This window comes from Salmo salar, chromosome ssa14, assembly GCF_905237065.1.
Source record: "Salmo salar chromosome ssa14, Ssal_v3.1, whole genome shotgun sequence".
In the NCBI taxonomy this organism is placed as follows: Eukaryota; Metazoa; Chordata; class Actinopteri; order Salmoniformes; family Salmonidae; genus Salmo; species Salmo salar.
Window position 1 is genome coordinate 69,806,451 of NC_059455.1, and position 22,546 is coordinate 69,828,996.

The following is a 22,546-nucleotide window of genomic DNA, read 5'->3' on the forward strand; positions in this document are numbered from 1 at the left end:
TGACAAAGCGAAAACTGTTTTTTAGAGTTTTTTTGCAAATGTATTAAAAGTAAAAAACAGAAATACCTTATTTACATAAGTATTCAGACTCTTTGCTACGAGACACAAAATTGAGGTCAGGTGCATCCTGTTTCCATTGATCATCCTTCAGATGTTTCTACAACCTGTGGTAAATTAAATTGATTGGACATGATTTGGAAAGGCACATACCTGTCTATATAAGGTCCCACAGTTGACAGTGCATCTCCAAGCAAAAATCAAGCCATGAGGTCGAAGAAATTGTCCATAGAGCTCCGAGACAGGATTGTGTCGAGGCACAGGCCTGGGGAAGAAACCAAAACATTTCTGCAGCATTGAAGGTCCCCAAGAACACAGACTCTTCCTAGAGCTGGCCACCTGGCTAAACTGAGCAATTCGGGGAAGAAGGGCTTTGTCAGGGAGGTGACCAAGAACCCGATGGTCACTCTGATAGAGCTCTTCAGTTCCTCTGTGGAGATGGGAGAACCTTCCAGAAGGACAACCATCTCTGCAGCACTCCACCTCTCAGGCCTTTATGGTAGAGTGTCTAGACAGAAGCCACTTCTCAGTAAAAGGCACCTTACAACCCACATGGAGTTTGCCAAAAGCACCCTAAAGACTCTCAGACCATGAGAAACAAGATTCTCTGGTCTTATGAAACCAAGATTGATCTCTTTGGCCTGAATGCCAAGTGCCACGTCTGGAGGAAACCTAGCACCATCCTTACGGTGAAGCATGGTGGTAGCAGCATCATGCTGTGGGGATGTTTTTCAGCGGCAGGGACTAGTGGACTACTCAGAATCGAGGCAAAGATGAATGGAGCAAAGTACAGAGAGATCCTTGATGAAAACCTGCTCCAGAACACTCAGGACCTCAGACTGGGCATTCCAACAGGACAGCAACCCTAAACACACAGCCAAGACAACACAGGAGTGGCTTTGGGACGAGTCTGAATGTCCTTGAGTTGCCCAGCCAGAGCCCGGACTTGAACCCGATCTAACATCTCTGGAGACCTGAAAATACCTGTGCAGCAACGCTCCCCATCAGACCTGACAGAGCCTGAGAGGATCTGCAGAGAAGAATGGGAGAAACTCCCCAAATACAGGTGTGCCAAGCTTATAGCGTCATACACAATAAGACTCGAGGTTGTAATCGATGCCGAAGGTGCTCCAACAAAGTACTGTGTAAGGGTCTGAATACTTATGTAAATATGATCTTTCCAGGGGGGTTTTCTTCATAAATTAGCAAACATTTCTAAAAACCCATTTTTGCTTTGTCATTATAAGTTATTGTGTGTAGATTGATGAATAAAAAAAACGATTTAATACATTTTAGAATAAGGCTGTAACCTAAGAAATTGTGGAAAAGGTAAAGGGGTCTGAATACTTTCCGAAGGCACTGTATCTTGTCCCTTTCTCCCTCAATCTTTCACTGTCTGTGGGAACTTCTTTCTCTCTGTCCCCCAGTGTCTCTCTTCTTTCCCCTACTCTCTCTATATGCTCCCTCCACACTGCTGTCTTTTCTCCCCTCAGGTTTAGTGGCAAAGAGGATCACATGTGTTTCATGAATGAGTTTTTGGAGATGGAGTGGGGTTCCATGCAGCAATTCCTGTACGAGATCTCCAACATGGACACGGGGAGCAACGCCGGGGGCTTCGAGGGCTACATCGACCTGGGCAGGGAGCTGTCGGTGCTCCACAGCCTGCTGTGGGAAGTCATGGCCCAACTGAGCAAGGTAATGTGGAATGTAACCTCGTCCCAAGGCTATTGTGCACAGTACATATAAGCCTGGGACATCAACGATTCAAAGTTGGCCTTAGTGGGAGTGACAATAGAATTCTATGAGATTGACCTTAATGAGTCAAGTATTTGCCTTCATTTAATTTAAGTGAATCACACGACTGTGAAGCGTGGTTCAAAATGGAACTTGCGGTGCGCACAAGACATGTAGGGTTAGGGAGAAGGTGTTGTGGTAGATGATTGGTTGGTCGATTAAGCCGATGCCTACATTTCTCCCGTTCTTTCTGTATAATTGGATAACGAAGGCCAAATTTAACACGTTGGTCCACCAGACTCTTCGTGCATTTGGGTGGAAGTGTCTGAGAACGAGATTATTTGGAATGTGACCGTCTAGGTTCGAACCCTGGTCTTTTGTACACCACACACATGCTAAGCCAGCTAATCTGAAGCCTGGTCATAGTTTTCAGGTCTCAGGCAAGGTTAGTCATCACTAGGGATGCAACGGTAGTGGGCCCACTGTTCGATATGAATCGCGGTTTGTTGGCCACGGTAACGGTATCATTTAAGGTATCTTTATATTTAAGAAAAAAATGTAAACACATCACCCTTTAAACAATGAACTCTTTATTTGCCTATAGACAAATAAAACTTTCCATTCAGGCCTGGTTTCTGTCTCTACTGTATGAAATCAAGGGGAGAAAAACATTCAAATGAAAAGTGCTTCTTAGCTTTGACAACCTGTAGCTCTTCATCTCCCAATCCAGTACATAATGAACCGTCACAGTGAGGTACTGAGTTGCTCTGGAGGTCCAACTATCAGTGGAGAGATCTAGATAGGGTGTCTGTGTCAATTCGTTTCAATTTCTCTCCGTGATGTTTCATAGAGTTTGGGAATTATTTTGCTGCTGAAATGTGTGCCGGAGGGAACATTGTAAGGCGGTTCAATTTTTTTCATCAGGTGACGAAATCCCGAGTCAGTAACCACCGAATAGGGCTCAAATCTTTGGCTATGAATACTCCCACTGCTTTTGTTATTTCTTTGTTTTTCTGAATTTATCGCAAATTGTTGTTGGAAGGCAGCAGCGAGAGATTGTTGTGTTTTCGCTAACGAGTGGACTCTTGCTCCAGCTCCACCTGCAAGTGATACGGCCGGGTGATGGCGACATAAATGACACATCATGTTAGATGTGTTTCCACTCGAGTAGCCGACAGTGGCAAAGCAATGCTTGCAGACTGTACTTTGTTTATGGTCTTCTTACCCTCTTCATCATATTGAACGCTGAATCCAAAATGTTCACACACAGCGGATTTGAAAGACGTCGGTGCCTCTTCAAATTCAAATCCAAATTCAAACAACAGAAATGTCATAATTAAAATTCCTCAAACATACAAGTATTATACACCATTTTAAAGATAAACTTCTTGTTAATCCAACCACAGTGTCCGATTTCAAAAAGGCTTTACGGCGAAAGCATACCATGCGATTATGTTAGGTCAGCGCCTAGTCACAAAAAAACATACAGCCATTTTCCAGCCAAAGAGAGGAGTCACAAAAAGCAGAAATAGAGATAAAATTAATCACTAACCTTTGATGATCTTAGGACTTCATGTTACACAATACATGTATGTTTTGTTCGATAAAGTTCATATTTATATCCAAAAATCTCAGTTTACATTGGCGCGTTATGTTCAGTAATGTTTTGCCTCAAACATCCGGGGAATTTGCAGAGAGCCACATCAATTTACAGAAATACTCATCATAAACTTTGATGAAAGATACAAGTGTTATACATAGGATTAAAAATAAACTTCTCCTTAATGCAACCGCTGTGTCAGATTTCAAAAAAGCTTTATGGCGAAAGCACACCATGCGATAATCTGAGTACAGCGCTCAGCCACCAAAACAAGCCATAGATACTCGCCATGTTGTGGAGTCAACAAAAGTCAGAAATAGCGTTATAAATATTCACTTACCTTTGATGATCTTCATCGGAATGCACTCCCAGGAATCCCAGTTCCACAATAAATGTTTCTTTTGTTCGATAAAGTTCATCTTTATGTCCAAATACCTCCTTTTTGTTTGTGCGTTTAGTTCACAAATCCAAATGCACAAAGCGCGGGCACTAAGTCCAGATGAAAAGTCAAAAAAGTTCCATTAAAGTTTGTAGAAACATGTCAAACGATGTATATAATCAATCTTTAGGATGTTTTTATCATAAATCTTCAATAATATTCCAACCGGACAATTCCGTTGTCATTAGAAAGGAAAGGGAACGGAGCTCACGCTCACGGCCGTGCGCGATAAACAACTCATGGCTTTCAGCTGAGCCACTTACTGTGAGTGGTCTTATTCTCTCCCCTTTCACAATAGAAGCCTGAAACAACTTTCTAAAGACTGTTGACATCTAGTGGAAGCCTTAGGAAGTGCAATCTGACCCCATTTACACTGGATATTGGATAGGCAATCACTTGAAAAACTACAAACCTCAGATTTCCCATTTCCAGGTTGGATTTTTCTCAGGTTTTCGCCTGCCATGTGAGTTCTGTTATACTCACAGACATCATTCAAACAGTTTTAGAAACGTCAGAGTGTTTTCTATCCAAGTCTACTAATAATATGCATATCCTTGCTTCTGGGCCTGAGTGGCAGGCAGTTTACTCTGGGCACGCTTTTCATCCGGATGTGAAAATATTGCCCCCTAGCCCAAAGAGGTTAAGGGGGAAGGGGTTGCAGTCACTACATTTTGAGGCATTGCTGTGGAGTAAAGTTTGTCAGCCCTCAGGAGCCCCCTAACAGCCACAACCTGCGCATCTGGTTCTGTGTATCTGAATGTACAACGTCCGTGTAGTCTGCAGTGCAATAAGAACGTTTTGGAAATTATAGGAAAATGACAGGCATACCATAATTCCGCGGGGCGTACCGAATGGTTCGATAACATACTGTGTACCGTTGCATCTCTAGTCATCATCCATGCCATTACATAAAGAAAATACTGTCGCTCCATCACTTTTCAAAAAACGCACATGAACCAAAGAGCAAAAGGAAAATTAGGACACAGGAAGTTGACTTAAAAATACTTATTTATTTTTAAAAACAACATGTTTTGGTATATACTGTACCCTTCCTTGGGATATTGCATCCTAAATGCATTGGTTTTGAAAATAACAAAACATTTTTTAGGACAAATTCCATTGTCCTCCAAGAGTTGCTGAATATTTTCCCATCTCCAGCTGATCAAGGTAACAGCAATGCTACACCTGGCCCCAAAAATGTCACGGCTTGAGCCACGACTAATTACACTCCTGCTGTTGTCAATGCTGCCCACTACACTGGCAGCATGAGGAGGAGCATGGCAGCAGCAAGGCATAAGGCATGCCTTTTATCATTAAAAAAACATGTTTTTAGCTATTTTCTGCTATTTTTGCATCTTTGAAGTATAAAAATAAATATCAAGTGGCTGTACTACAGATATAATACGCTTTTCTTCTGCTGATATACCTCCTGCTACTGGTTTCCCTCCGCCACCCCTTTACGCCTCTTCTCTCACCACCTCTTGGCTGAAATCCATTTGTATTTTCACTCTGTCCACTACTGCTGTTCACTTGGCTGAATTCCATTTATATTTTGGCTCCCTCCTCTCTGTTCACTTTAAAATGGTAGAATCCATTTTAGAGAGAGAATGCAAATGATGTGGAGCACTGGTAAGTATAATATAAGTGAAACTGAAAGGGGTGTGAACGAGGGGAAGGGGAAATCACTTTTAATTGTCTGAGAACACAAAACAGGTGATAGCAATATGGTTGACATCTGCTTTTGCCTGCTCAGTTCCTTCACCTCAGTGTAGATGAATGAGAGGAAAAGAAGCCGCTCTAGACTATTGAAATGTAGCCAGTCTCTCCATGACCCCTGTATCCCAATTCTCTGTTCTTTCTCCAGAGATTTGCATTTATGCACTCCTCCCCAATCATTTATAAGCATTGAAATTGGTGGAGGCATGGGCTAGATCAGGGTTCTGGAGGGCTGGTAGTTAATTGCACCTACCTGGTGTCCCAAGTCTGAATCAGTCCCCAATTAGAAGGAAAGGATGAAAAGTAGGTGTTTTGGCCCTCCAAGACCGGAAATGAATAGCCCTGCGCTAGATAGAGGTTCCACCACATTTCTTATAACACTATTTTCCTTGTAAATACACGAATGGAAGTGAATGAGTGCACACTTCACGAGAAAGGACACAATTGGGGATAAACTGTCCAATCTTTTCATTGTACTTTGTCTCCCAGGATGCTATTCTGAAGCTTGGCCCCTTGCCACGTCTGCTGAATGACATCAGTGTAGCCTTGAGGAACCCCCAGCTCCACCGGCAGGCCAGCCACCAGCCAGACAGACAGCAGGACAGGCTCATCACACGGCCTTCCTTCAATCGCATGGTATCATCCGATTTCCAGAGCCTCATGATGCGGGATCTCAACAGGTAACTGCTCCAAGCTTAAAGGCACAATCTGTGTAAGATTGGCCATTTCAATTGATACGTATTGATTATTGAAGAATGTAAATTATGAATGCTTCATTCATTTAGTACTGTTTCACCCTTATCATAATCCAACAGCTATTATTGTACAATTTCATTGTTGTCATTTGAGTCTTTATAAACAAACAATGTTGACGCAAAGAGGAGTGAGGTGTGAGCCTAAAATATACACTATAGCTTTCAAATACAGCCCCTGACAATGGTAATAATGATAGATAATGGTGATGATCCTCCCCCAGCTCAATAGACATCTCCCGTCTCCCCTCCCCAACCTCGGGATTATCTGGGGGTGGGGTCCTCTCGTCTCACGTCAGCATGGGAAGCTTTGCGGAACGAGACCCCCGCGGTTCAAAGGACGTTTTCTACGTGACCCGTCCCCCTTTGGCTCGGTCCAGCCCTGCATACTGCACCAGCAGTTCTGACATCACTGAGCCAGACCCAAAGGTAAACTCCAATGCAATGATTTATTGCCACTAGCAGCCATCAATGAATTGACTACCAACAACATTGAGTTGGACACATACAGTATATTACAACTCCTAATATACCTCACAATTTAGTTATGAATTATCCCAATCACTAAATAGTGAACATTTTTGGGTCATAAGGGATAATAGGTTATTCCAGTTGACAGGTTATGTTTTCTCTCTTAGGTCCTCAGTGTGAACAAAAGCGTGTCCATGATGGACCTGCAGGACTCACGCATGAACAGCATCTCCAACCTCCATTCGGTGGGTGATATGCTCAACTCCTCCCAGGCCTCCATTGCAGGCCTGGGCCACAGTTTCGGGAACCTGGGAGGCCCGCTTCGCATGGGAGGCCACATGTCTGCCGGTGGCTCGGGGGGCTCTGGTTTGAGGCTGAGCCAGATGGGGGGACCCCTCCACCAAATGGGGGGTCCCACCGACTCTCTCTCCCAGCAACAGCAGCATGCGGCGGCTGCCATGCACTTCCCCCTCTCCTTCCAGAACCCCCTCTTCCATCTGGCTGCCGACGGCCCTCGGGGTCAGCCTCACAGTCGTCCTCAAGCCCAGCCGCCTCCCCCTCCGCTCCTGCTGGCCCCAGAGCTTGACAATGCCCACCACCAACAGGGCTACGTGCGGGCTTTCGGCCACGGCGGCTTCTCGCGCAGCGAGGATCTGTCGGCCCTGCGGCCACAGAGCAGTCTGGTGCAGCCCAGTATTGTCCACTCGCACAGCTACAGTGACGACTACACGCGGCAGAACCAGAACGCTGAATACGCCCGGCGCCAGCTTTCGCTGCAAGTGCAGGTCTGTATTCCAGGAAAATCATTTAATTTAAATATAACTTCATTCGTTTCCGGTAGCAGCATTTCAGATGACACTGTCAGTGCACGATAACAAGAATACATCTCTTCATACTAAACATACGCCACACAATGCATGTAACACCTTATGTAGACATTACATTTGGCAATCAGTCTGTTGCATTGATAAACCCAATCATGGATTTACATTGATATTTCATAGAATTTCTAAATAAATGTATAAGAATGAAGTCACCCAGCAGTCACTTTTTAGAGGCATTGATAGTGAAATGTATCTGCCTATTGTTTGTAGTGATGCACCAATATGACATTTCTTGGCCGATACTGATATCCGATATTTTCCTTGCCAAAAACCCTGATGCTGATAACCGATATTTAACATTTTAGCGGCCTTTTAAGCATTCTAGTACAGGTAAATAGTTAACACACACATGGAAGCAGTGGTCTAAGGCACTGCATCTCAGTGCAAGAGGCATCACTACAGTCCCTGGTTCGAATCCAGGCTGTATCACATCCGGCCGTGATTGGGAGTCCCATAGGGCGGTGCACAATTGGCCCAGCGTTGTCCGGGCCAGCATTGTAAATAAGAATTTGTTCTTAACTGGATTGCCTAGTTAAATAAAGGTAAAATAAAAACGAAATTACTGAAACAGATGTCGTTTTGCTATGTTTTTGGGGAAGTCCATTATTTGCATCCATGAGCTAGCTAGCTTTTTTTATGACCAGCACTGTAGGTGCGCAAGACAACTTTACCAGCATCATAGCATACGTATCGATGAATCGTTGTGACATATGAAATACAAGTGATAGTGTAATCAATGTCTAATAATTACGTAAAAAATGTATGAACGTGCATTCATATTCAGGTCCTGATTGGTCAACAAGCTTATTTGACACATCAAATAGTGTTATTTGACATGCAAAGACCCAAACGGCATTCCATAGAAATCCTGGTTGAGAATGAAACGACTGAACAAATGAACAATGAAACAACACAGCAAGTAAGTGAAAGAAATAGGTTTTAATTATGTTTTACTGGTAATGGATGTAAATGCCAACAAAATAACTTTTTGGTCAGTGTGGTGTGTGTGTGTGTGTGTGTGTGTGTAACCTTTATTTAACTAGGCAAGTCAGTTAAGAACAAATTCTTATTTACAATGACAGCCTACCAAAAGGCAAAAGACCTCCTGCGGGGACGGGGGCTGGGTTTAAAAATAAAAAATAAATAACATATAAATATAGGACAAAACACACATCACGACAAGATAGACAGCACAACACTACATAAAGAGAGACCTAAGACAACAACATAGCAAGGCAACAACACATGACAACACAGTATGGTAGCAACACAACATGACAACAACACAATAGCAAAACAACATGGTAGCAGCACAAAACATGGTACAAACATTATTGGGCACAGAGAACAGCACAAAGGGAAAGAAGGTAGAGACAACAATACATCACGCAAAGCAGCCACAACTGTCAGTAAGAGTGTCCATGATTGAGTCTTTGAATGAAGAGATTGAGATAAAACTGTCCAGTTTGAGTGTTTGTTGCAGCTCGTTCCAGTTGCTAGCTGCAGCTAACTGAAAAGACGAGCGACCCAGGGATGTGTGTGCTTTGGGGACCTTTAACAGAATATGACTGGGAGAACGAGTGTTGTATGTGGAGGATGAAGGTTGCAGTAGATATCTCAAATAGGGGGGAGTGAGGCCTAAGAGGGTTTTATAAATAAGCATCAACCAGTGGAATTGCAATGGGTATACAGAGATGACCAGTTTACAGAGGATTATAGAGTGCAGTGATGTGTCCTATAAGGAGCATTGGTGGCAAATCTGATGGCCGAATGGTAAAGAACATCTAGCCGCTTAAGAGCACCCTTACCTGCTGATCTATACATTTTGTCTCCGTAATCTAGCATGGGTAGAATGCTCATCTGAATCAGGGTTAGTTTGGCAGCTGGGGTGAAAGAGGAGCAATTACGATAGAGGAAACCAAGTCTAGATTTAACTTTAGCCTGCAGCTTTGATATGTGCTGAGAGAAGGACAGTGTACTGTCTAGCCATACTCCCAAGTACTTGTATGAGGTGACTACCTCGAGCTCTAAACCCTGAGGTAGTATTCACACCTGTGGGGAGAGGGGCATTCTTCTTAACAAACCACATTACCTTTGTTTTGGAGGTGTTCAGAACAAGGTTAAGGATAGAGAAAGCTTGTTGGGCACTAAGAAAGCTTTGTTGTGGAGCATTTAACACTAAATCCGGGGAGGGGCCAGCTGAAAATAAGACTGTATCATATGCATATAAATGGATGAGAGAGCTTCCTACTGCCTGAGCTATGATGTTGATGTAAATTGAGAAGAGTGTGGGGCCTAGGGGTACTCCCTTGGTGACAGGCAGTGGCTGAGACAGCAGATTTTCTGACTTTATGCACTGCATTATTTGAGAGAGATAGTTAGCAAACCAGGCCAAAGACACCCTCAGAGACACCAATACTCCTTAGCCGGCCCACAAGAAAGGAATGGTCTACTGTATCAAAAGCTTTGGCCAAGTCAGTAAAAATAGCAGCACAACATTGCTTAGAATCAAGGGCAATGGTGACATCATTGAGGACCTTTAATGTTTCAGTGACACATCCATAACCTGAGTGGTTTTCCAGAACTTCTTGGGGTTAGACCCACAGAGAGAGAACTGCTCCTTAAAGTAACTAACTTTGGCCTTCCGGATAGCCTGAGTGCACTTTTTTTTCATTTGCCTGAACGAGAGCCAGTCAGCCTGAGTATGGATGTGTCGAGCATTTTGCCAAATGCAATTCTTGAGGTGGAGTAACTCTGCTCGATCACGGTCGAACCAGGGGCTGAACCTGTTTTTAATTCTCATTTTCTTTATGGGGGCGTGTTTGTTAACAATACCACTGAAAATATCAAAAAAGAAGGTCCAAGTGTCTTCGACAGAAGGGATCAAGCTGATTCTATACCATTTTACAGAGGCCAGTTCATGAAGGAAGGTTTGCTCATCAATGTTTTTTAGCAATCGTCTATGACAAATCAGGACAGGTCATTTCACTGAGCAGCCATTACAAACACAGGCTGTAAAACAGTGATCACTAAGGTCATTACAGAAAACACCAGACTGATACCTATCAGGAATATTTGTGAGGATAACATCAAGAAGAGTAGCCTTTCCTATGTGTTTGGAGTTATACCTTGTGGGATTGGTAATAATCTGAGGAAGATTTAGGGATGACATAGCTAGGTGACATCATCTAAAATAACCCACATTTATAAGACAGTTCTTATTTGATTAATGGTGGTCGGACCCATCTATGTGAAGCTAGCCACAATAAGAATTAACCACAATAGTGGACTTTGCGGTTAGCCTTCAAAATAAATGTATGGCATTATTCTACTATTTGTATTAATTTACTTCACTGTCAATTACATTTTATTTTGAAGGCAAACCTCAAAATCCACTATTGTGCCTAATCCTTATTGTGGCTAGCTTCACAACACATAACCCGGTCCATTTGAGCCTCACTAGCCAGATGAAGCTAGCTGGCTGCTTATAACGTTGGCTTTGGGCAACAGGGTTAAGTAGCTGGCTAGCTATTTATTTTCATGAACTGAAGTTCAATTTCAATAGGCAAACAACAAGTGGCAACCTAGCTAATACTTACTCACAAGGATTCCTAAATCATTGCTAAGAATAATGAAAATTACTGCAGTTTCTACTGGTCATTGTTTTCAGGCTGGTTGTATTGGTGTTAGCTAGGTACCAAGCTAAAGCTAGCTACCCCAGAAGTCGCGGTCGAACAACTTATGCGTTATTATCAACGCGGTTTTGGAAACACATCGTTTGTGGCCGGTGTTTGCTTGTTTGAATACTTTTTTGTACAGTTTTGACAGTGCTACTGTATCTTTTCTGACACGCCAAGACCCAAGCAGCGTTCCATAGTGTGTATGTCGTGAAGCTAATAGCAATGATGCTATTACTGTGTAACTCTGGTAGGCCAACATCTGAAAAATAGAGCAATTGATTGTGTGTACCGGTGAGTGACCATTCGGCGAAAGCCAACATCACCCACGACAGAGAACGGGTGATTGTCAAGGGCAATGAATTCCATTATCTTTGTGTTAATGGATTTTACCTTTGAGTTGTCTCGCTGAAATGTTCTTACTCTTTCAAATGACTGCTCGATCCACACAGCAGACATTGTGGGCTAGGTTAGGAATGCTGTGTTGCACGTGTAGCGCAACATTTTACGTGGCATTACGTCATGTACCTACGTTATATAGGTATGCACGGTAGCTTTGACATCGGTTTTTAAAATCGGCGTTAAACTAGACATCGGGCCGATACCAATGTTGGCATTTTTAGGTAATATCGGCCGATTCCGTTATGTTCACCGATATATCGTGCATCGCTAATTGTTTGTATGAGAAGATGCTTGAAAAACAAGTTAGACAGGCATGAACAAAAGAGGGATTGTCCAATTAAATTGACTTCACAACCATTCCTCATCTCCTTCCTCGTTTCTCCTCTTACACTCTCCCTCACTCTCCCTCTCCTATAGTATTTGATCTCAAATACCGTATCTTCTTTTTATAAATATTTCCTGCCCTCCCTCCCTCTGTCTCCCTCTCTTCCTTTTTCCGCCCACCCTCTCTCTCTCAGGAGAATCTCCAGCAGCAAATTCTTATGGGCATGACCCCTCAGACGGCGACAGGCATGGGCACTCCCACCTCCATGGCCACTCCCCCTTCCACTGTGCACCCTGTCCGTCATGGCTCCGTAGCACCGCCTCCCCCGCAGCGCCTCAAATCCCAGCTGTCCATCAGCCCCGGAGCCACCTCCACCCCTCCCAAGGCCCGCCCCCAGAGCAGGAACCTCCTTCTCCAGTCTCCCGATTCCAGCTTTGGCGGCAGGCAGCCCTCGCCACAGCAACAACAGCAGCAGCAGTTGTCCGTAAAACAGTCTGACAGCCCAGCCCCTGGTCTCCCGCGTCAGTCGAGCTCTGCCAGGGACGGCCAGGGGGCGCCACAAGAGGGCAACGGAGAGACCACAGACACCCCGACTAAGAGCTCCAAGCAGCCTCAGACCACAGACACCCCGACTAAGAGCACCAAGCAACCTCAGCAGCAGTCCCAGCAGCAGCAGCAACAGCAACAGCAGCCTCCGCAGCAGCACCTGCTCAAGCCCACAGTCAATAAACAGGTATATTGCTGGAACACCATGGGCTCTGTGTTGGGACACCTAGGACTTGAGACCGTGTTAGTCCACAGAGCTAAAGCCTTGGCATTAGCTCTGGGAGCTAAAATGAGTCTAGAGGTCTCAGCCAAGGTTCCACGTCACAAACCACCTTGGCTACATTTATTAATCAGGAGGGAGGGGTCACTGAGGAAGCTTAGCCTTTGTCACATCTTCAGTGTCATGAACATGTAATTTGTGTTAGATTTTAACCAAATCTATATTTGGTCCCAGTTCTCTACACGATGCACATTATGTAAAATGATGTAACGTAATGTAAATGTAACATCAAATACAATCTGATTATGTAATGAAGGCTATTGTTTGAACATTATTGTATATTGTCAAAATCTAAGGACTTGTCCAAAGGCAAGTCCAAAGAGATACATCTTGAAGATGGATAGCCACCTAAAAAGCACAGAAAAGTGTTGCTGTTTTATCTAGTAATTTAATCCATCCGCCGTCAACTCTTAACAGGTTAGAACACATCACAAGCTTTCCTAAATACTTTCTGAGATAGGAGAACCTTTTAGTCTTATTAATGTTGATAGCATAATAATGTGATTACTGAGCCTCTTCCTGTATCATCTTGCCTCTTTGCTTTCAGGTTTCTCAGTCCCCCTCCACCCTGACACCCAACGAGCGCACTGTGGCCTGGGTGTCCAACATGCCACACCTCTCTGCCGACATCGAAATATTGCGTAGCTCATCAAACCTTGAGGACCTCAAGCTGAAGGAGTACTCCAAGAGCATGGACGAGTCTCGCATGGATAGGGTGAGCCCATTTTTGGGGGGGGATGAGAGCCTCTCTGGTAAATAAAATAAGGTTCCTAGATTATAAGGGAATGTCTTTATCTGATTTTCATTTGGTTGTAGGGTAACATTTGACCGCCAGCATGATGTTCCAAGAATTTAATGACAAGATCAAAGGAAAACTTTCACTCTATGTCATAATTTGATGTTCCAGGATTGGGACCTGAAAATATTGCTAGACTGTTCCTTGAATTAAATGTTCCTTGAAGAAAGGAATGCAGGTAGCCTAGCGGTTAAGAGTGATGGGCCAGTAACCGAAAGGTCACTGGTTTGAATCTGCAAGGTGGAAAGAGCTGCTGTTCTGCCCTTGAGCAAGGCAGTTAACCCCCACCAACTGCATGGGGCTGTCTTAATCAACGCTATTGGCACAGTTGTTGGGGTTTAACTGCCTTGCTCTCTGATTCAGAGGGGTTGGGTTAAATGTGGAAGACACATTTCAGTTGAATGCATTCAGTTGTGCAACTGACTAGGCATCCCCTTTAATTAATGTAATTCCTCACCTAACAGATGGTTCATACTTTTCACACCGTGTAAAAGTGGGGACTACGGTGCTACAGTTGGGGAATAAAGTGTATTGTAGGAGCTCTGAATCATTGGCGTCAGTCCTAATACTGTACCCGGCTCCACAAGGGGGCTAATGGGGGCTTAGCCCCCTCAGTTCAAACGTGTGCCCCCTCAGCGTTAGTTTTATGTCCCTATATAAAAATAGCAAAAAAGTTCAAACGATTGAGTGACAGGTTGGCAAAAAAAAAAGTTTTCTACGCTGCGCTTTCAGCACAATGGACAGAGTGCACCACGGTGTGTGTAAGGGGGCTATGGAAAGCAACTGGGGCGGTTAGGTGTGACTCCTTTGGGTTTCCATAAAAAGCAGGGGGAAAAAATTCTCATCTCTGTGGTAGGCTCAGTGAATAACATAATACGCCTCTGCCTGTAATATTTTATTTTATTAGAAGTGCGGGGTCAAGTTCACCAGTTAGGCCATGGTGAGGATGCCGTGTTGGAGGCCAAACTGTCTCCTTCTTGCTCTTCTGCTGTTCCTATGGAGGGCGCTCTGCACGAGTGTCTGCCTTATGATGGGGTGTGTGAGGTTTTCATCCCGACACTGACTGACACTGAATTGATTATGACCAAGCTCTCTCAGGAGCCTGGAGAGGAGAGGGTGACCCTTTCCCCGGGCTTGGAGAGAAAATGACTGCACCACAAAATGTTCCTCGGTGTGTCACTGAAGTTATTTCACTGCTGGGGTGTCTGGAGAGAATGCATCGTTCAGGGGAGAATGCTCCCTTACCTACTTCAACAAAGGCCAATGCGGGTAAGTTTGTGCCCCCGCATCGCCAAAAGGTTAGAGGACAGTATTTAGGGCCTGGGCAAAGTGTTCATCTGCCTCCGAGCAACTGCTATGATGTTCCTTTATTTGCTCCGCCAATCTACATTCACCAAATGGACATACCATGTTTGTAAATATGGAAAAGAAAAGTGACCACTGCTACATCCTGACAATGTTTATGAGGTTACTGACTTTTTGCACATGATGTTACAGCCTTATTCTAAAATGTTTTTATTATTTTTATTCCCTCATCAATCTACACACTATCCCATAATGATGAAGCAAAAAAACGTTTTTTTTTTTATTTTTACATTTTTGCTAATTTATACAAATTTAAAAAATGAAGTCACAAATTGCATAAGTATTCAGACCCTTTACTCTGTACTTTGTTGAAGCACCTTTGGCAGCGATTACAGCCTCGAGTCTTCTTGGGAATGACGCTACAAGCTTGGCACAGCTGTATTTGGGGAGTTTCTCCCATTCTTCTCTGCAGATCCTCTCAAGCGCTGTCAGGTTGGATGGGGAGCGTTGCTGCACAGCTATTTTCAGGTCTCTCCAGAGATGTTCGATCTGGTTCAAGTCTGGGCTCTGGCTAGCCCACTCAAGGACATTCAGAGACTTGTCCCATAGCCACTCCTGCATTGTCTTGACTGTGTGCTTAGGGTCATTGTCCTGTTGGAAGGTGAACCTTCGCTCCAGTCTGAGGTCCTAAGTGCTCTGGAGCAGGTTTTCATCAAGGATCTGTCTGTACTTTGATGCGTTCATTAGTCCCTCGATGCTGACTAGTCTCCCAGTCCCTGCCACTGAAAAACATCCCCACAGCATGATGCTACCACCATGTTTCACCGTAGGGATGGTGCCAGGTTTCCTCCAAACGTGACGCTTGGCATTCAGGCCAAAGAGTTCACTCTTGATTTCATCAGACCAGAGAATCTTGTTTCTCATGGTCTGAGAGTCCTTTAGGTGCCTTTTGGCAAACTCCAAGCGGGCTGTCATGTGCCTTTTACGGAGGAGTGACTTCCATCTGGCTACTCTACCATAAAGGCCTGATTGGTGGTGTGCTGCAGAGATGGTTGTCCTTCTGGAAGGTTTTCCCATCTCCACAGAGGAACTCTAGAGCTCTGTCATAGTGACCATCAGGTTCTTGGTCACCTCCCTGACCAAGGCCTTTCTCCCATGATTACTCAGTTTGGCCAGGCGGCCAGCTTTAGGAAGAGTCTTTGTGTTTCCAAACATCTTCCATTTAAGAATTATGGAGGCCACTGTGTTCTTGGGGACCTTCAATGCTGCAGAAATGTTTTGGTACCCTTCCCCAGATCTGTGCCTCAACACAATCCTGTCTCTGAGCACTACGGACAATTCCTTCAACCTCATTGCTTGGTTTTTGCTTTGACAGCTGTGGGACCTTATACAGACAGGTGTGTTTTTCCAAATCGTGTCCAATATAATGAATTTACCACAGGTGGACTCTAATCAAGTTGTAGAAACATCTCAAGGATGATCAATGGAAACAGGATGCACCTGAGTTCAATTTTGAATCTCATAGCAAACGTCTGACTACTTATGTAAATAAGGATTTATATATATATATATATATATATATATATACATTTGCAAAAATGTCAAAAAACCTGTTCACTTTGTCATTATGGGGTATTGTGTGTAGATTGCTCATTTAAAAAATATATACACTGCTCAAAAAAATAAAGGGAACACTTACACAACACAATGTAACTCCAAGTCAATCACACTTCGGTGAAATCAAACTGTCCACTTAGGAAGCAACACTGATTGACAATAAATTTCACATGCTGTTGTGCAAATGGAATAGACAACAGGTGGAAATTATAGGCAATTAGCAAGACACCCCCAATAAAGGAGTGGTTCTGCAGGTGGGGACCACAGACCACTTCTCAGTTCCAATGCTTCCTGGCTGATGTTTTAGTCACTTTTGAATGCTGGCGGTGCTTTCACTCTAGTGGTAGCATGAGACGGAGTCTACAACCCACACAAGTGGCTCAGGAAGTGCAGCTCATCCAGGATGGCACATCAATGCGAGCTGTGGCAAGAAGGTTTGCTGTGTCTGTCAGCGTAGTGTCCAGAGCATGGAGGCGCTACCAGGAGACAGGCCAGTACATCAGGAGACGTGGAGGAGGCCATAGGAGGGCAACATCCCAGCAGCAGGACCGCTACCTCCGCCTTTGTGCAAGGAGGAGCACTGCCAGAGCCCTGCAAAATGACCTCCAGCAGGCCACAAATGTGCATGTGTCTGCTCAAACGGTCAGAAACAGACTCCATGAGGGTGGTATGAGGGCCCGACGTCCACAGGTGGGGGTTGTGCTTACAGCCCAACACCGTGCAGGACGTTTGGCATTTGCCAGAGAACACCAAGATTGGCAAATTCGCCACTGGCGCCCTGTGCTCTTCACAGATGAAAGCAGGTTCACACTGAGCACATGTGACAGATGTGACAGAGTCTGGAGATGCCGTGGAGAACGTTCTGCTGCCTGCAACATCCTCCAGCATGACCGGTTTGGCGGTGGGTCAGTCATGGTGTGGGGTGGCATTTCTTTGGGGGGGCCGCACAGCCCTCCATGTGCTCGCCAGAGGTAGCCTGACTGCCATTAGGTACCGAGATGAGATCCTCAGACCCCTTGTGAGACCATATGCTGGTGCGGTTGGCCCTGGGTTCCTCTTAATGCAAGACAATGCTAGACCTCATGTGGCTGGAGTGTGTCAGCAGTTCCTGCAAGAGGAAGGCATTGATGCTATGGACTGGCCCGCCCGTTCCCCAGACCTGAATCCAATTGAGCACATCTGGGACATCATGTCTCGCTCCATCCACCAACGCCACGTTGCACCACAGACTGTCCAGGAGTTGGCGGATGCTTTAGTCCAGGTCTGGGAGGAGATCCCTCAGGAGACCATCCGCCACCTCATCAGGAGCATGCCCAGGTGTTGTAGGGAGGTCATACAGGCACGTGGAGGCCACACACACTACTGAGCCTCATTTTGACTTGTTTTAAGGACATTACATCAAAGTTGGATCAGCCTGTAGTGTGGATTTCCACTTTAATTTTGAGTGTGACTCCAAATCCAGACCTCCATGGGTTGATAAATTGGATTTCCAGTGATTATTTTTGTGTGATTTTGTTGTCAGCACATTCAACTATGTAAAGAAAAAAGTATTTAATAAGATTATTTCTTTCATTCAGATCTAGGATGTGTTGTTTAAGTGTTCCCTTTATTTTTTTGAGCAGTATATTTTAGAATATGGCTGTAACGTAACAAAATGTGGAAAATGTCAAGGGGTCTGAATACTTTCCGAAGGCACTGTATGTGTGGGGAAGGTGTCTCGAGCATAATTTTAAATGTTGAGACCAGAATAAAGGCAAGAGGTGTGTGGCAAAGATGCGCTAGAGGCTCTTCTCTCTCCACTATTGCTAACTGACTCCCACCAACTATTGGTCATCCTTTGTTTCAGTGCGTGAATTGTTTATCAATGTTTATCAATGGCCCACAGGCATGGTGCCAGGACTTTTTCTCTCCTGGTGCTAAGGGAGGACTTGACCAATACATTGGGGTGGTAAGGGAGGACTTGACCAATACATTGGGGTGCTAAGAAAATAGACGATTTTCATGACTATTTATAAGTGCATTTATTCCATATGCATAATCAGACAACTGTGCATTGGTAATATTGTTTCGGATGAAATGGCTATCACTACTTCATAATATCCAAAGTGCAGCCACAACGAGAATTGCAATGCATTCAGCCTATGCCTGTTAACTGTGCACACACTTGTAAAATGAACTGGCTATCATCACAATCTTAGCGATTATATTTCTATTGCAAAAATACTTGTAGGCTGACTGGCCGACAATATGCATGCGTCTTCTTGTTCCATCCAGATCCAGATCAGCGCGATTGATTCATGTTCCCACCACTGGACAGGCGCTCTCTGTCAATAAATAAAAGGCCTTTCAGTTACTCACCAAGTGTTGTTTTACAAAAGGACGATGTTGTGGTTCAGTGCAAATGAGTCTATAATCTTCTGGGCATCCAGGGCCTTGGTTCTTTCTGTGTGTATGGACAGGAAGGCAAGGTTGCTGGGTCGAGGGTTTGCCAAGTATTTCATTCTGTATATCATGATGCCTGTATTTAGCATTTCTGGGATTATCTGAGATTTTCTGTGCAACTATTTTGTTGAATTTGCCTATGACCTGTAAAAGTTCAAGGAAGTTTCCCTGGTTGACAGCCATGTCGTTTTCTATGTCTCCTCTCTGTGAAAGTCCCTGATATGCAGAGTAACACAATGACTCCACAACTGCTCTCATATACTCTCTGTTCTCTCAGACTATTTTCGAATGTCCATCACTTAGAGCATTGCATATTGTTAAGCCAGACTCTTCCTGAATAGTCCACTCATTCCATGCTGTCATTGCATATTTATGCTCCACACTAGCATTGTGTGTCTTGAATGAACTTGTCGCCTTCTTCCAGTTCTGGTAGCCATCGTGGGTAAATGCCGCCTTCTCGCCACCTTGGTTTCCTGGAGGTTGAAAGGGGCGTCATGCAAAGCAGAAAGCACGGTCCTTTGAAATAGAATATTCCATCCATTTGTAATCCTCATACCATCTACGATTGAAGTAGCGATCCTGCTGTCCAACTTTTGTGGCTGGATAACGCCGAAGAAGAGGGAGTCTTGGTTCTTCAACAGGTGACTGGCTTAAAACAGAGGCAGCGGTGGCTGTGCTGAAAGTGCAGCTAACGGTGGCTGTGGAGCAGCTAGCAGCGACTAACTGCTCTGGTGCTCCCTCGCGTCCTGTCTCACGACTCATCTTACTTATCTCCCTCTTCTTCTTTTGCCCCCTCGGAGACAGGGTCTGGGTCTGGATTTTCATTTTCTACCCGCACTCTTCTCTTATTCAGAAAATGGTCCATTGCAACGGGGCGAGATGTGCGACTAGCTAGCTAGAAGTTAGCTCACATAACGTAGCCTAACGTGCGCGAGCACACACACCAGACCCTATGGGGGAAAGGCCTCAATGAAACTGATATTAGGTTAAATGTGAAGAATACATTTGCCTCTGTTAGACATCAAGTATCTTATTATTGTATATGCCATTGTAAGCTACCATTTGATACAATAAATATGTTCAAATGACGATATCACTGGAGTCATTGCAAATCAATGTATGCCACTTGTGTAGCCTACCTGGAGCTGGCAAACCAATTGAATAAATATCCTATAACTTCAGTTTATTGTTGTTGTAGCCTCGCGTTATTATGCAAATATTAATGGACATGTTTAGTTAATTAATTGGAAATTATCAAAGCTCTATCGCAATTGCCGATCAGTTGTTAGAACGCATTAGCTTGACGGTTACAGTAGTCAGATTAGGCTACAGGTATGTTAGGTTCGTTCCTTTCCACCTTGTCAATCATCATAGGCTCATTGGTGAAATTAGCATTATGACAATATCTTCAAAAACCTTTATTAATGCAATTGCAGACAGAAGTTGACAAACATGAACATAGCACGCATGTTGCTGAGTAAGTTCTGCATCCAACAAAAGGTCTCCAGTTGTTTTATTAAACCTTAAGTCGCACCCTGGTGATGTCACTGCTTACGTCATCATCCTCTACTCCTGGGACTAGAACCAGCCTACAAAGCTGTAGAAACAGGGCCTTTATTGTTAGCTAAACACTTAGCAGTAAATGTCCCCTCCCCCCAAAGTTGATTTATTGTGGAATGTTTGCATAGTCTTATCTCCTTCAGTCCCCTGCAGAGTTCTGTCTCAGTCACACATTTCTAAGAGGGGCCTCTTTATAATGAGGCAGAAAGAGAGAGAGAGAGAACTAAAATACAACTGTAGAACAATACTAAACTTCTACAATGAATATATATATATATATATATATATATATTGTTAATCCATAATCTAACACCCTATAAATGTAAGGAGGGAGCGGTCTTATAACCCCTCCCCTTCTATTAATAAAACATAAGCATAATCAATTATTCTAATACATCAAACATTTGTACAGCCCCAAATCATGACCACTAGGTGAATCCTGACAGGTCAAACAAATTATAAAAAATAAACACTGGTTGTTGTTGACAAGCATATTCAGTTCATATAAATTACATATTGTTAATATTTAGTTCTGGGATTGAAATGATGACCCCATCCTCAGTAGCCTATTCCAGCAGGCTATTGGGAAACACAAGCACTTCTTACCTCTTAATCACCTGCTATTCATGTCAAATGAATTAGTCAGTTAATTTGTACTAAGCAAACTGCTAAATTGTTCAGTTTACAGCTTGCCTACATCTTGTCTAGGCTACTGTAGACTATCTGAAATTAGATGTAAGCCTATCAGGGGCTATAGGCTACCTGCCTTTATCTAAGCAAACCATGGCAAAATTGAATTACAATCATGAACCCAGATTCTAGTTTGTAGCCTATGCCTATTGAAATGACAAGTCAATATCGCAAATGGGCCATTTGAAGTCTTAACATTTGGCACATAATAACAGCACAAATGCCAGAAAATAGTCTAATATACATTTTTATGTTCATCCAAGTTTTTCTTGTTCACAGATTTCGAGATCCTCTGTCCAACTTTCATCACTCAAACTTTCCTGTCGGATTTATCTATAGTTATGCACATGTGCAAAAGGGATTTATTTACAACTATAAACCTGGTTCGAGCACTGAATGCTGATTGGCTAGAAGACTATGTAAATCAGACCATATAACATGGGTATGACAAAACAGTACTTTGTATGGTTCTAATTATGTTGGTAACCAGTTTATAATAGCAATAAGGCATCCCGGGGTTTGTGGTATATGGCCAATATACCAGGGCTAACGGCTATATCCAGGCACTCTGTGTTGTGTCATGCTTAAGAACAGCCCTTAGCCGTGGTATATTGGCCATATACCATAGCCCTTTTGCAAATGATTTGGTGAGGTTAATAAGGGCAAATTATCTTTTCTCTTCCCATGTTTTCAAATTGCTTTATTACGTCATAGCTTGCAATAATTATTATTTTGAGGAACCCCGAATTTTGCTTCTAACGTTGTTACAAGTTAAATATTCCTTCTTAATTGGCTCGATAACGTTATGGAAAAAGGGCTATTGTATAAATATGGCAACTCCTCTCATGCTGTGAATAAAATAATTTGGGCTCGTTTTCAGGCCTTTTGGGCAGGTTTTGAGCAGTCATTGGGCTATAATTGTTTGCTTGACCTGACAACCCTGTAGTTAGTTCACTTTTGGGTAACTCAAGGGGAGGCTGTATCTGAGCCTGATAGACCCTACCTGTGCTTTATTGGTTAAGACTGGTTTTGCCTAAAGAGAGCCTTTTTCTTTTGAAAACGGACATTTTGAAGTCAGAACATTATGTACAAAACATTAAGAACACCTCTTTACATGACATAGACTGAAAAGGTGAATCCAGGTGAAAGCTATGATTCTTTACTGATGGCACTTGTTAAATCCACTTCAATTAGTGTAGATGAAGGGGAGGAGACAGGTTAAATAAGGATTTTTAACTCAGTATTAGGAAGGT

At 43.6% G+C, this 22,546-nt stretch overlaps 1 protein-coding gene across 7 annotated transcripts in view; it reads left to right on the forward strand.

Moving 5' to 3' along the window:
* LOC106570191 (ras/Rap GTPase-activating protein SynGAP) overlaps window positions 1-22,546 on the forward strand; it is a 104,917-nt gene that overhangs the window by 77,212 nt on the left and 5,159 nt on the right. For all 7 annotated transcript variants that reach the window (XM_014142238.2, XM_014142239.2, XM_014142241.2 and 4 more), the window contains 6 exons: window positions 1,551-1,752; window positions 6,036-6,226; window positions 6,523-6,727; window positions 6,937-7,554; window positions 12,251-12,790; window positions 13,431-13,598. In XM_014142238.2, the coding sequence (XP_013997713.1) occupies window positions 1,551-1,752; window positions 6,036-6,226; window positions 6,523-6,727; window positions 6,937-7,554; window positions 12,251-12,790; window positions 13,431-13,598 (1,924 nt within the window). The remainder of the gene's footprint in view (window positions 1-1,550; window positions 1,753-6,035; window positions 6,227-6,522; window positions 6,728-6,936; window positions 7,555-12,250; window positions 12,791-13,430; window positions 13,599-22,546) is intronic.